Source organism: Spermophilus citellus, assembly GCF_964194105.1.
Source record: "Spermophilus citellus genome assembly, chromosome: 4".
Classification (NCBI taxonomy): domain Eukaryota; kingdom Metazoa; phylum Chordata; class Mammalia; order Rodentia; family Sciuridae; genus Spermophilus; species Spermophilus citellus.
The window spans coordinates 130,113,524-130,127,897 of record NC_138185.1 but is presented as its reverse complement, the minus strand read 5'-3'; the positions used below and the strand labels follow the sequence as shown (position 1 = coordinate 130,127,897).

The 14,374-nt window shown below is 34.0% G+C and overlaps 1 protein-coding gene across 1 annotated transcript in view; it reads right to left on the bottom strand.

The window, feature by feature from the left end:
- Positions 1 to 3,155: 3,155 nt before the first annotated feature.
- The window catches only part of FAM227B (family with sequence similarity 227 member B), a gene marked incomplete at its 3' end in the record, with an annotated part of 73,830 nt that continues 62,611 nt past the window's right edge, over positions 3,156 to 14,374 (bottom strand). The window contains exon 7 of the mRNA XM_081292869.1: positions 3,156 to 3,301. Coding sequence (XP_081148995.1) covers positions 3,156 to 3,301 — 146 coding nt within the window. The remainder of the gene's footprint in view (positions 3,302 to 14,374) is intronic.

Here is a 14,374-nt window from a genome sequence, read left to right as displayed (position 1 = left end):
ATGTTCATCATAATATATGATAAAAACGGATTGATCAAAATCCTAATCTATTCATGATTTTTTAAAAATATAGCAAACTAGGAATAGAACTACCACAATCTTATGAAGGTCATCTAGAGAAACCTATATAGCCTTAAAACAAACTTAAAGATAAATGATGTAACATTTTCCCTGTAAGATCAAGAATTACATAGAGATACCATTTTTAAGTCAGCATTTTTTTTGGAAGTTCTAGACATTGGCAAGAAAAATAGACATAAAGCATATATACCATATATATGTATAATTATTATGTGTCAATTTTTAAAAATTTAAAAAGATGCTTAGTGTTATACGGCTACTAAAGAACAGAGACAGGAAAGAAAACAGAGATAAGAAACGAGGAGGTAAAATGATCTTTATACTCAGAGAGCATACTTGCCCATATCTTGCAGGAAATGCTAAGAAACATGAAATGACTATTAGAACTAATAATCAAGTTTAGTAAAATTATAGGATATAAGATTAATATAAAAATGATAATTTCTATATGCTAGCAGTTAAAATCTGAAATTAAAAATTTAAAAATATAATGTTTAATATCATTGACAAAGGTGTGTTGTTAGAGTAAAAACTAGAAAAACTGCTGAGAGAAATTAAAGAAATTCTAAATAAATGTAGATATATTCTATGTTCATAGGATAGAAAATAAATTTGTTAAGATATCAAGTCTCCCCAAATTGATCTATAGATTCAATGTATTTGCAATCAAAATTCCATAGTATATATTTTAGAAACTGACAAAAAGATGAAAAAATTTTTATGAAAATTAAATGAATAATAATATCCAGAATGATTTTGTAAAAACAAAGTAAAGTTGGGGTACACTGCTTGACTTCAAGATAAATTATAGAGCTACAGTTATCAAGATAGTTTGGTATTGGCATCATTAGCACAGAATAGAGTATGGATTTAGATATATATATATGGTCAATTGCTGTTTTAACTAATGTCCCAACACAATTAAAAGGGGAAAGGGTAATATTTTCAACCAATGGTGCTAAAACAATATGTAAATAAATTATCTTTGATGCTTACTTCATATAAACAAAAATTACTAAAAATGAACTGGAGATCTAAAGTTAACAGCTGCATGCATAAATTATAAAACCATAGACTATAATATTTTTCAAAGAAAATATGGAAGATAATCTGAGCTGAAACTGGTTTCAGAACAAAATTCTTAAATAGAGTTCAAAGTATATCAGAAAAAAAATGATAAATTTGATTTTGCCAAATAACGAACCTTGACATTCAAAAATTCCTGTTATAAAATGAAGAAAGCTGCAGGTTTGGAGAGATTTTTATCTAGAATATAAAAATAACTCTTATAACTCAATAATAAGATAAACAATGCAAATAAAAATGGCCAAAAAATTGAACAGACACTTCTTCATAAAAGAGAACATGCAATGATAAATAAGGACATGAAAAGAATATTTTCTTCTTTTCAGAGTGGGGTGATTGAGCCTAGGACCATGCTTAGGTTAGGTAAGTGCTCTACCACTGAGCGACAGCCCCAGCCTTGAAAAGCTCATTATCACTAGTTGTTAGAGAAACTGAAATAAAACCTAACTAAATAGTATAAAAATAAAAATGTACATCATTAAAAACAAGACTCAATCATAGATTGTTTACAGATCTGTTAGTGAGGAAGTAGTGTAAGTATAACTTGTATGCTGGTAGGAATGTAAAGCTTTGGATAAGTGTTTTACAATTTCCTAAAATATGATACATCTGCCTAGCATACTATGGAAGCATTCCACTACCGGATTTCTGACAAAGAGAAGTAAAATTCCATGTCCTTACAAGGTTTGTATATGTATGTTCACTGCAGCTTTATTTTGTAATAGTTAAATACTAGAAATAATGCAAAGGTCTATCAATAGATGAATTAATAAACTATTCTATCCTTACTCTGGACTCTTATCAGCATTGTGAAGAAATAAGCTATTAAGACATGAAACATCACAAATGAACCTTAGAACAATATGCAGATTTAAAAATGTCATCCCAATATAGCAAACATTCTATGATTCTGTTATATTATATATATAGTATAATATATATATATATATATATATATATATATATATATATATATATATATATTTGCCATTATAAAATTATAGTGGTAAAAATAACATATTAGATTGCCTAGAGACTAGGTGGGAGGAAGGAATTTTTTAAAAGCATGAGGAACTTTGGGAGTGATAGATACGTTTCCTATCCAAGAGTTGTGATGGGTTTTCAGTTTCTTTATATATATGTCAAAACTCTTAAAGTTCCATACTTTGAATATATGAAGTATATTATACATCAACAGGTCTCAAAAAGTGAAAAAATTAATTATTTGAAACAAAACTCATAACACTAATAGAAGGCTGTTATTTGTTTACATCTACTATAGACAGGACAACAATAGTGCAAAAGACAAGGAAAGTGCACATGTAGACCATACTGCTCCAAGTTTCTACATTTTAAGTGAAGCAATATAATATTAACTTCAGGTAGCATTTTGATAATTTAAGGATGCATTTTGTAATTATTAAACCATCTTAAAAAATACAAAGTGGTAAAGGTAAATAGCCAATAGAAGAATTAAAATGGAATACTAAAAATATTCAATAAACCAAAAGAAGCAAGAAAAGGGGAATTGAAAAACAAAGAATGGATTAGATAAAATTGAAAACAAATAGGAACATAATAGAAATAAAACCAACTCTATCAATAATTATATTAAAGATAAATTAAGTATCATTTGTATTAAAAATTAAGATAGCATCAGACTAAATAAAAAACAAGTCTTAATCATAGTATTTTTTTACAAGAAATACACAAATCTATTAGAAAGACATTATCTTCCAATTAGTAATATAGCTAAAAGTGAGTATATATATAATGTACATAAAGACACAAAGTTCCTAAAAAAAAATATAAAAATATCATAGCAGGTAAATGGAAAAAAGACTGAGATACGTTACTATTATAAAAACAATCTATGCATCAAATATTTAAAGATCTTCATAAAAATAACTTATTAGAAAAACTAGACTGATACATAATCTAATATGCTTGATTTTGGCTACCTTTTCCATTCTGCAGTTACCAAAATTTTACTTACTAGATATTATGTGTTCTTGACTACTTGCAATTCTTTCCTTTATTGATTTTTCAGTTGCTCTCTTGCTACCATGTATGGTTGTTGTGGAGAGGTCTTTTAGTTTCCAGTGAACCCAAAAGCCTTTTCGTGGTTTTAGTCCTGTTAATATGGAGTGTATATTTAGCCAAAGAAATTAGGATTTTGAAAAATACCTCTTAATTTGTCAAAGAATTTTGACTTACATATTTCATCTTCACAACAAAAATTTCTGCTTTTGTTCCTTTTAAGCTGTGTAGAATTATGTAAGCCATTTAACTACTCTAAACATCTGAATTTAAAATTGAAAATAATAAAATCCCTTTGGGCACTTCAGGATTAATTGAACTGTAATAAAGTGTGCAGTAAATAGAAACACACTCTACAAACACACTCTACAAACATGATGTAATATTATTATTATCACTATTACTATTACCATACATATATACTTATATATACCATGCTCGTAAATACAGCCAATATTTTCCTCAGTAGTGGTTTTTCATTTAGAATTATTTACCAGATTCATTATCAAATTAGAATTTTCTAAGAGTTTTCAGCTACAGTTATCACATTTTTAGTATTATTAGCAGCATTTTGCTACTAGATAAAATATACAAAAGGCTTCAGTTTGATTCACTTGAGTGCTTTGTGATAGATTTCCTGTGTTTAAAATTTTGGGTATTAATAGAAACTTTGATGCATAATAAAGTCAACAGATGCCATTGAAAGGATGGTTTATTATATGTAACTCCCAGGAGGAGAGGGGAAGCACGGGGACCAGTTAGGAAACAGAGGAAGAGAAGGAAACTATGGGCAAGAATCATTTTCCTTAGGAAGGAATGGGCAAGGTCATGTAACCAGGCTTATGATAGTTATGATAGCTAGTTTGAATTTTCAACAGGCTCTAGGTATAGGGACTGGTGCTATCTAATTGTCTGGTACCTGGTCTTAGGATGATTAGGGCAGATAGTGCTTGGGATATGAGAGCCAATAAGAGGTGGTTGTAGGGTGGCCTTTGGATTGATTGGTTTGTATCTGAGAAATATTTTCATAGGAAATTGTTTACTATTTGTTTTAGTCAGCTTTTTGCCACTGTGACTAAAGGACCCAACCAGAACAATTGTAGGGGAGGAAAAGTTTATATGAGGGCTCATGGTTTTAGAGGTCTCAATCCATAGAAGACTGGCTCCATTCATGGCAGAAGAGTGTAGCAGAGGAAACCAGCTCACAGGATGATCAGGAAGCAGAGAGAGAGACTCTACTCTCCAGTTACAAAATATATACCTCATAGCCACGCCCCAATGAACCACTTCCTCCAGCCAGAATAAAATAGACATTATTATTGCTGTATATATATATGTGACTGCATGACCAATGTGATTCTGCAACCCTTACACTCAGAAAAATGAGAAATTATACCCCATCTGATTAAAATGTAAAATAAATAAATAGCCAAAAAAACCCACCAAAATATATACCTCATAGCCACGCCCCAATTAACCACTTCCTCCAGCCACACCCTACCTACCTCTAGTCCCCACTCAGTTAATCCCATCAGGGATTAATTCATTAAGGCTAAAACCCAATCATTTCTCCTCAAAACCTTCTTGCATTGTCTCATGTAAGCTTTTTGGGGATACATCACATCTAAACTATGACACTATTTCTAGAAACTGGTTAACCCCAGAAGGGCAAAACCCAAGGGTCAGAAAGTTCCATAATATGAAAAATGCCAATATACAGAAAATAAAAGACATGGTTAATGTAATGTTGAACAACACTTTCCTTTCTAGGCTAAAACCTTCTGGGAACTGATATAAAAAGGGAGATAACATATTGATTCAAATATTTTTGAAGGCTTTCTATGTGCTTGACATGAGATATAAAATTCTATTCAATTTAGTCCCCATTTTTCTATCAAGCAGATGTGAAATTATTTAGCTCATTGCCTGGTCCACAATAAGTTCTTAATATCAATTAACTTCTCTCACTCTTTTCCAAATTAACCACTGGTTGAATTATGACAACATCTTGCATTATTTACAAATAAAATTGTTTTTTAATTTTTTTATTGGTTGTTCACAACATTACAAAGCTCTTGACATATCATATTTCATACATTAGATTGAAGTGGGTTATGAACCCCCAATTTTACCCCAAATGCAGATTGCAGAATCATGTCGGTTACACATCCACAATTTTACATAATGCCCTATTAGTAATTGTTGTATTCTGCTACCTTTCCTATCCCCTACTATCCCCCCTCCCCTCCCCTCCCATCTTCTCTCTCTACCCCATCTACTGTAATTCATTTCTCTCCTTGTTTATTTTCTCATTCCCCTCACAACCTCTTATATGTAATTTTGTATAGCAATGAGGGTCTCCCTTCATTTCCATGCAATTTCCCTTTTTTCTCCCTTTCCCTCCCATCTCATGTCTCTGTTTAATGTTACTCTTTTCTTCCTACTCTTCCTCCATGCTCTGTTCATAGTTGCTCTCATTATATCAAAGAAGACATTTGGTATTTGTTTTTTAGGGATTGGGTAGCTTCACTAAGCATAATCTGCTCTAGTGCCATCCATTTCCCTGCAAATTCTATGATTTTGTCATTTCTTATTGCTGCATAGTACTCCATTGTGTATAGATGCCACATTTTTTTTATCCATTCATCTGTTGAAGGGCATCTGGGTTGGTTCCACAGTCTAGCTATTGTGAATTGTGCTGCTATGAACATCGATGTGGCAGTATCCCTGTAGCATGCTCTTTTAAGGTCTTCAGGGAATAGTCCGAGAAGGGCAATAGCAGGGTCAAATGGTGGTTCCATTGCCAGCTTTCCCAGGAATCTCCAAACTGCTTTCCAAATTGGCCGCACCAATTTGCAGTCCCACCAGAATTGTACAAGTGTACCCTTTTCTCCACATCATCCTCGCCAGCACTTGTTGTTGTTTGACTTCATAGTGGCTGCCAATCTTACTGGAGTGAGATGGTATCTTAGGGTGGTTTTGATTTGCATTTCTCTGACTGCTAGAGATGGTGAGCATTTTTTCATGTACTTGTTGATTGATTGTATGTCCTCCTCTGAGAAGTGTCTGTTCAGGTCCTTGGCCCATTTGTTGATTGGGTTATTTGTTATCTTATTGTTTAATTTTTTGAGCTCTTTGTATATTCTGGATATTAGGGCTCTATCTGAAGTGTGAGGAGTAAAAATTTGTTCCCAGGATGTAGGCTCCCTATTTACTTCTCTTATTGTTTCTCTTGCTGAGAAAAAAACTTTTAAGTTTAATTAAGTCCCATTTGTTGATTCTTGTTATTAACTCTTGTGCTATGGGTGTCCTATTAAGGAATTTGGAGCCCGACCCCACAATATGTAGATCGGAGCCAACTTTTTCTTCTATCAGACGCAGAGTCTCTGATTTGATATCAAGCTCCTTAATCCATTTTGAGTTAACTTTTGTGCATGGCGAGAGAAAGGGATTCAGTTTCATTTTGTTGCATATGGATTTCCAGTTTTCCCAACACCATTTGTTGAATATGCTATCCTTCCTCCACTGCATGCTTTTAGCCCCTTTATCAAATATAAGAAAGTTGTAATTTTGTGGATTAGTCTCTGTGTCCTCTATTCTATAGCATTGGTCCACCCGCCTGTTTTGGTACCAGTACCATGCTGTTTTTGTCACTATTGCTCTGTAATATAGTTTGAAATCTGGTATCGCTATACCGCCTGATTCACACTTCCTGCTTAGAATTGCTTTTGCTATTCTGGGTCTTTTATTTTTCCATATGAATTTCATGATTGCTTTATCTATTTCTACAAGAAATGCCGTTGGGATTTTGATTGGCATTGCATTAAACCTATAGAGAACTTTTGGTAATATCGCCATTTTGATGATGTTAGTTCTGCCTATCCATGAACAGGGTATATTTTTCCATCTTCTAACATCTTCTTCTACTTCTCTCTTTAGGGTTCTGTAGTTTTCATTGTATAAATCTTTCACCTCTTTTGTTAGGTTGATTCCCAAGTATTTTATTTTTTTTTTTGAGGATATTGTGAATGGAGTGTTTTTCCTCATTTCCGTTTCAGAAGTTTTGTCGCTGATATACAGAAATGCCTTTGATTTATGCGTGTTGATTTTATATCCTGCCACTTTGCTGAATTCATTTATTAGTTCTAGTAGTTTCTTTGTAGACCCTTTTGGGTCTTCTAGGTATAGAATCATGTCATCTGCAAATAGTGATAATTTAAGTTCTTCTTTTCCAATTTTTATGCTTTTAATTTCTTTCGTCCGTCTAATTACTCTGGCCAGTGTTTCAAGAACTATATTGAATAGAAGTGGTGATAGAGGGCATCCCTGTCTTGTTCCGGATTTTAGAGGGAATGCCTTCAACTTTTGTCCATTCAGAATGATGCTAGCCTGAGGCTTAGCATAGATAGCTTTTACAATGTCAAGGTAAGTTCCTGTTATCCCTAGTTTTTCTAATGTTTTGAACATAAAGGGATGCTGTACTTTGTCAAATGCTTTCTCTGCATCTATCGAGATGATCATATGGTTCTTATCTTTAAGTCTATTGATATGGTGAATAACATTTATTGATTTCCGTATGTTGAACCATCCTTGCATCCCAGGGATGAATCCTACTTGATCATGGTGCACAAGTTTTTTGATGTGTTTTTGTATTCGATTCGCCAGAATTTTATTGAGGATTTTTGCATCTAGGTTCATTAGAGATATTGGTCTGTAGTTTTCTTTCTTTGAGGTGTCTTTGTCTGGTTTCGGAATCAGGGTGATGTTGGCCTCATAGAATGAATTTGGAAGAGCTCACTCTTTTTCTATTTCCTGAAATAACTTGAAAAGTATTGGTATTAATTCTTCTTTAAAGGTTTTGTAAAACTCTGCTGTATACCCATCCGGTCCTGGGCTTTTCTTGGTTGGTAGTCTTTTGATGGCTTCTTCAATTTCATCCATTGATATTGGTCTGTTCAAATTTTGTGTATCCTCCTGACTCAGTCTGGGAAAATCATATGACTTAAGAAATTTATCGATGTCTTCACTATCTTCTATTTTATTGGAATATAGGTTTTCTAAATAATTTCTAATTGTCTTCTGTATTTCTGTAGCATCAGTTGTGATATTGCCTTTTTCATACCGTATGTTAGTAATTTGAGTTCTCTCTCTTCTTCTCTTCGTTAGCATGGCTAAAGGTCTGTCAATCTTATTTATTTTTTCAAAGAACCACCTTTTAGTTTTGTTAATTTTTTCAATAGTTTCTTTTGTTTCAATTTCATTGATTTCCTCTCTGATTTTAATTATTTCTTGCCTTCTGCTACATTTGCTGTTGTTTTGCTCTTCCTTTTCTAGGGCTTTGAGATGAAGTGTGAGCTCATTTATTTGTTGGTTTTTTCTTTTTTTGAGGAATGACCACCAGGCGATGAATTTTCCTCTTAAAACTGCTTTCATTGTGTCCCATAGATTCCGATATGTTGTGTCTGTATTTTCATTTATCTCTAAGAATTTTTTGATTTCCTCCTTTATGTCTTCTGTAACCCATTGATCATTCAGTAACATATTGTTCATTTTCCATGTGATGTAGGATTTTTCCTTTCTTCTTTTATCATTGATTTCCAGTTTCATTCCATTATGATCAGATAAAATGCATGGTATTATCTCCACCCCTTTATATTTACTGAGGGTTGCCCTATGACATAATATATGGTCTATTTTTGAGAAGGATCCATGTGCTGCTGAGAAAAAAGTATATTCATTTGATGATGGTTGATATATTCTATATATGTCAGTTAAGTCTAGGTTATTAATTGTGATATTGAGTTCTATAGTTTCTTTATTCAACTTTTGTTTGGAGGATCTGTCCAATGGTGAGAGAGGTGTGTTGAAGTCACCCATAATTATTGTGTTGTAGTCTATTTGATTCTTGAACTTGAGGAGAATTTGTTTTATGAATTTTGCAGCACCATTATTTGGTGCATAAATATTGATAATTGTTATGTCTTGTTGGTGAATGGTTCCTTTTAACAGTATATAATGTCCTTCTTTATCCCTTTTGATTAACTTAGTTTTGAAGTTGATTTTATTCGATATGAGGATGGCCACCCCTGCTTGCTTACGAGGACCGTGTGCGTGGTATATTTTTTCCCATCCTTTCACCTTCAGCCTGTGTATGTCTTTTCCAATCAGATGTGTCTCCTGGAGGCAGGATATTGTTGGGTTTGTTTTTTTAATCCATGATACCAGCCTATGTCGCTTTATTGGAGAGTTTAAGCCATTAACATTCAGAGTTACTATTGATATATGGTTTGTACTTCCATCCATGTTTGATTGTTTATCCTTTTTTTAAAAAATTTAGTTTGTTTCTCCATGATTGTCTTTCCCCTCCCCCTCTGTCTTTACTGAGGCACTTCCCACTGATGGTTTTGGTTATTGTTTTTCATTTCTTCCTCGTGTAGTGTTTTGCTCAAAATGCTTTGCAATGCTGGTTTTCTGGCTGCAAATTCTTTTAACTTTTGTTTATCATGAAAGATTTTTATTTCGTTGTCATACCTGAAGCTTAATTTTGCTGGATACAGAATTCTTGGTTGGCATCCATTGTCTTTCAGTGTTTGAAATACATTGTTCCATGACCTTCTTGCTTTCAGTGTCTGTGATGAAAAATCCGTTGTTAACCTTATTGGTTTACCCCTGAATGTAATCTGTCTCCTTTCTCTTGTAGCTTTTAATATTTTCTCTTTGTTCTGTATATTGGATATCTTCATAACAATGTGTCTTGGCGTTGGTCTACTGTGATTTTGTGTGCTTGGTGTCCTGTATGCATCTTCAATTTGTATATCTGTTTCCTTTTATATTTGTGGAAAGTTTTCTGTAATTATTTCATCCAGCAGGTTACTCATTCCCTTGGTTTGAATCTCTGTACCTCCTTCTATCCCGATGACTTGTAAGTTTGGTTTTTTTATGTTATCCCATAACTCTTGGATGTTTTTCTCATGATTTTTTACCAGCCTTTCTGAGTTGGCTAGACTCTTTTCAAGATGGTATATTTTGTCTTCATTATCTGACGTTCTGGCTTCTACTTGCTCCACTCTGTTAGTGATACTCTCAATTGAGTTTTTAATTTGGTTTATCGTTTCCTTCATTTCTAGAATTATTGTTTGATTATTTTTTATAATCTCTATCTCCTGATAGAGATGCTTAACTTCTTCTTTTATCTGTTTATGAAATTCATTCTCAATGTGTTCTTTCGCTGCTTGAATTTGCTGTCTTGTATCCTCTTTAAGGTTCCATTCCATCTGTCTAAGGTGTTCCTTGAGTTCTTTATATGACCATTTTTCTGATGACTCTAGGTCCTCCTGAATATTTAGGCTGTCCTGCATTGTTTGTACTCCTTTTCTTCCTTGATTTTTGAAGCTGCTCATGTTACTTCTTGTTCTGTTTGACTGCTGAGTTACTGTTTACTCCTTTAAATTTATTTGATGCTTGGGAGGAAAGGTATTAGAAGGGAAGGGAAGAAGTCACTAAAGATAATGAGAGTAAGCAGGTAGAATTCAAGGAAGGGGGGATAAGAAAAATGAAAAGACAAAAGAAGAAAAAATAGGAAATAAAAAAAGAAAAAAAATTAAAAAAATAATTAAAAAATTAAAATTAAAATTAGAAGAAAAAAAATTTTAAAAAATTGTAAAAAAATTAAAAAAACAACAAGAAAGAAAAATGAAAATGAAAGAAAAACCCAAATCAAAAAAAAAAAAAAGAGAAAAGAAAAAAAGAAAAAAAGAAAAAAAAACTAATAAATGCAGTCTTAGAGTTTGATTAACTTCTCTTCCAGTAGGTGGCGCTGTGCCCACCAGGTCAAGTTTCTCCTGTCAATACGCGGGAACCAATCACTGTGCAGCAGCTCCTCCCAGACTGGGCGAGTCTCCAATCCTGAGTGTCTAGGGCCTCCTCTTGTGTCTAGTCACTTCCCACTTTTCCTGTAGCCAGGCCCCTCTCACGGGTGCCGCTCATCACAATACTGGCTACACGCCGGGTCTGCTGCTCCCAGGAGCCCTGTTTTCATGAACGACTGGGCACACTCTTCCAGTTTGCCATTCCCTCAGACCCTAAGTTTGTATAGCTTGGGGCTGAGAATCCTCAGCGAATTTTACTTGCCCTCCGGTAGCCACTCCCCCGGTAGCTGGTGCAAGAGACCTTAGCTGTCAGCCCTGGTGGGAGTGGTAGTTCCGCGCTGTTGGTCCCGCGCCACCTCTGATTCCCTCGGGCTTGGTGTCACACTCACGGGAGAGCTGGGAGGGGCCCTTAAGGTTTCCCCGATTTGTGGAGAGGGAAGGCTAGGGGATTACACACCTGTAGCCGCAGGTTTCAATGAAGTTATCTCCTCCACCGCAGTCTGATGACATCAGTTCTCTGCCATAGTGGTGACTCTTGCAAATGGCGACAGTTTGTTTCCCTTTGCCGGGCGACCAATGCAACGGGTGGGTCCTTACTGTCTCTCCCAAGCCCCATTTCAAACCTGTGGCCACTACTTATGAAGGCTCGGTAGGCATTTACCTCCTTAGGATGAGAAGGGCTGACCAGTTGTTTCAGCCGGATGGATTAGTGCTGAGTCACAGCTGTTTGTCTGCGGGAAGCAGGCGAACGGGAGCTTGAATTCAGCCGATCTGGGCTCAGTGTGTGTTCTGAGAGGCCCAGACTGTTCGCCCCAGATCCACGTCAGCTCAGCATTGCCTAGTGATCTTTTGATTTCTCTATCATTTATTCATTCTTTTTCATGACCAAGTTCTTTTCCACGTCCAGAAATTATGTCTTACACTCCCATGTGGTCTTGATTCCCGGCAGATGCTGGAATCCTCCCTCTGCTGACCAGCTGTGGCTCCTCTGCCATCTTACCAGGTATTATTTACAAATAAAAATTTCAAATTAATTTCTAAACATGGACTGCTCCAAAGAATAACATTAACATAGGGCCATGAGACCCAGATGAAGTATGTTATTTTTTAAAATTATACTTTAGTAAGATCAATTTCATAGGAAATTATCATCATGCAGGGTTTAGAAACAAGTGAAGTATAAATAAAAGAGTGAAATCCCCAAATTATCTTTGCAATTAACTGATAGTTTACATATATTTAAAATTTTAGCTTTTATTTCCTTAACTTATAAAGACATATAGTTTAAAGAATCAAATATTACTAAACCCCAATAATTCCTCACACATCACCAACACCATATTCTGCTTCCTAAAATCAAACACTTTTATTTGGTTCATATCCATATTCTACCAAAAAAGAGTGATATTGGTATTTTAATTTTAGGCATTATCTATTGACTTCCAACTAGGAAAGAAGATTTTGCCATCTTTCACACTCTTATCCCATAATCACCATATACAAACTCACTTTATACACTTTACATCAAATGTCAAATATGTTACAATTTTAATATCAATTGTTATATTTTTTATTGTATGAATATTAGTATTCATACATTTTTATTATATGAATATCAGTATTCATTATATTAATGATATAAAAATCTTCTTCACAGCTGAGCCATGTAGTACACTGTGTTTACCTTTATTTTCTTGAGAAAATTTGTTTTCTCTAAAGTTAATAATTTTATGTTTAAATTATTTTTCTATGAACTTATCATCAACTTCTATTGTGTTCCATATGAACTTTTATTTTCACTAGGCCTGGTACTCAATTATCATACTGGAACCTCTCTTTGTTTTAGTCAGTTATTCATTCTGTGACTAAAAGACCTCACAAGCACAATTTTAGAGGAGGAATTTTATTTTATTTTAGAGCTCATGGTTTCAGAGGTCTCAGTCCATAGACAGTTGACTCTATTCCTTGGGGCTCAAGGTGATGCAGAACATCATGGTGGAAGAGTGTGGCAGAGGGACGTGGCTCACATGATGATCAGATCATATCTCCACTTGCCAGATACAAAATGGTACAAAGCCATGCCCCCAGTGACCCACCTCCTCCAGCTACACACTATGTACCTTCAGTAACCTTAGGGGATTAATTACTATCAGGAGATTAATTCACCTATTGGGGTAAGGCTCTCATACCCCAATCATTTTACCTCTAAACCTTCTTGCATTGTCTCACACATGAGATTTTGGGGGACACATCACATCCAAACCATAACACTCCTAAAGCCTTCTGTTGATTCCAATCTGAAATTTTTTTTTCATAAAGACTGTTACACAACTCCCGTATTGGGAACTCAAATCATCATTATTTTGTGCTCCATTGACCTCCATTTCTTGAATCCCATTTTTTCTTTCTTTGCTCATTCTCTATGATTGTGAATGTCTCTCCAAAAGCTTCATAAGAAAAGATGTATGCAAGGAAACTATTTAAGGACATATACATCTGAAAATGTCTTCAGGTCATCCTGAAGATTTGGTTAGGTGGATTCTAACTTATTAATAATATTCACTTAGAATTATTAAGACATTGTTCCATTGTCATCTAAGTTTTCAGAGGTGCTAATGAGAGGGTTTATATCATCTGTCTCCTAATTTTTCTGTTGTTTGGAAGTATTTGACTTTATTCTTTTTTTGTGCTCAGGGTTGTAAGAATTCCCTATTACACACTGTGATATCAGCTATTTTATTCATTCTCTTAATCTTTTTTAAACTGGAAATTCATGTGTTTTCCAGTATGAAAAAATTTTGGAAAATTTTTAAAATTATTTGTTATATATATATATATATATATATATATATATATATATATATATATATAAACAGTAGAGTGTATTTTGACATATATACACAGAGCATAATTTATTCTAATCTGGATCCCATTTTTGTGGTTGAACAAGATGTGGAATTTCACTGATGGTGTATTCAAAATGAACATAGGAAAGTTATATACAATTCATTCTACTGTCTTTCCTATTTCCATACCTCTTCCCTTCCCTTCATTCCCCTTTGTCTAACCCAATGAACTTCTCTTCTTCACTCCCTGGCTCCATTATTGTGTGTTAGCATCCATATATCAGAGAGAACATTTGGCCTTTGGTTTTTGGAGATTGGCTTATTTCACTTAGCATGATAGTCTTCAGATCTATCCATTTACCAGAAAATACCATAATTAAATACTTCTTTGATTAATTCTTTGACTGATTTTTTTGGAAATAATATAGAAAACTGAGATCTAAAAAATGTAAA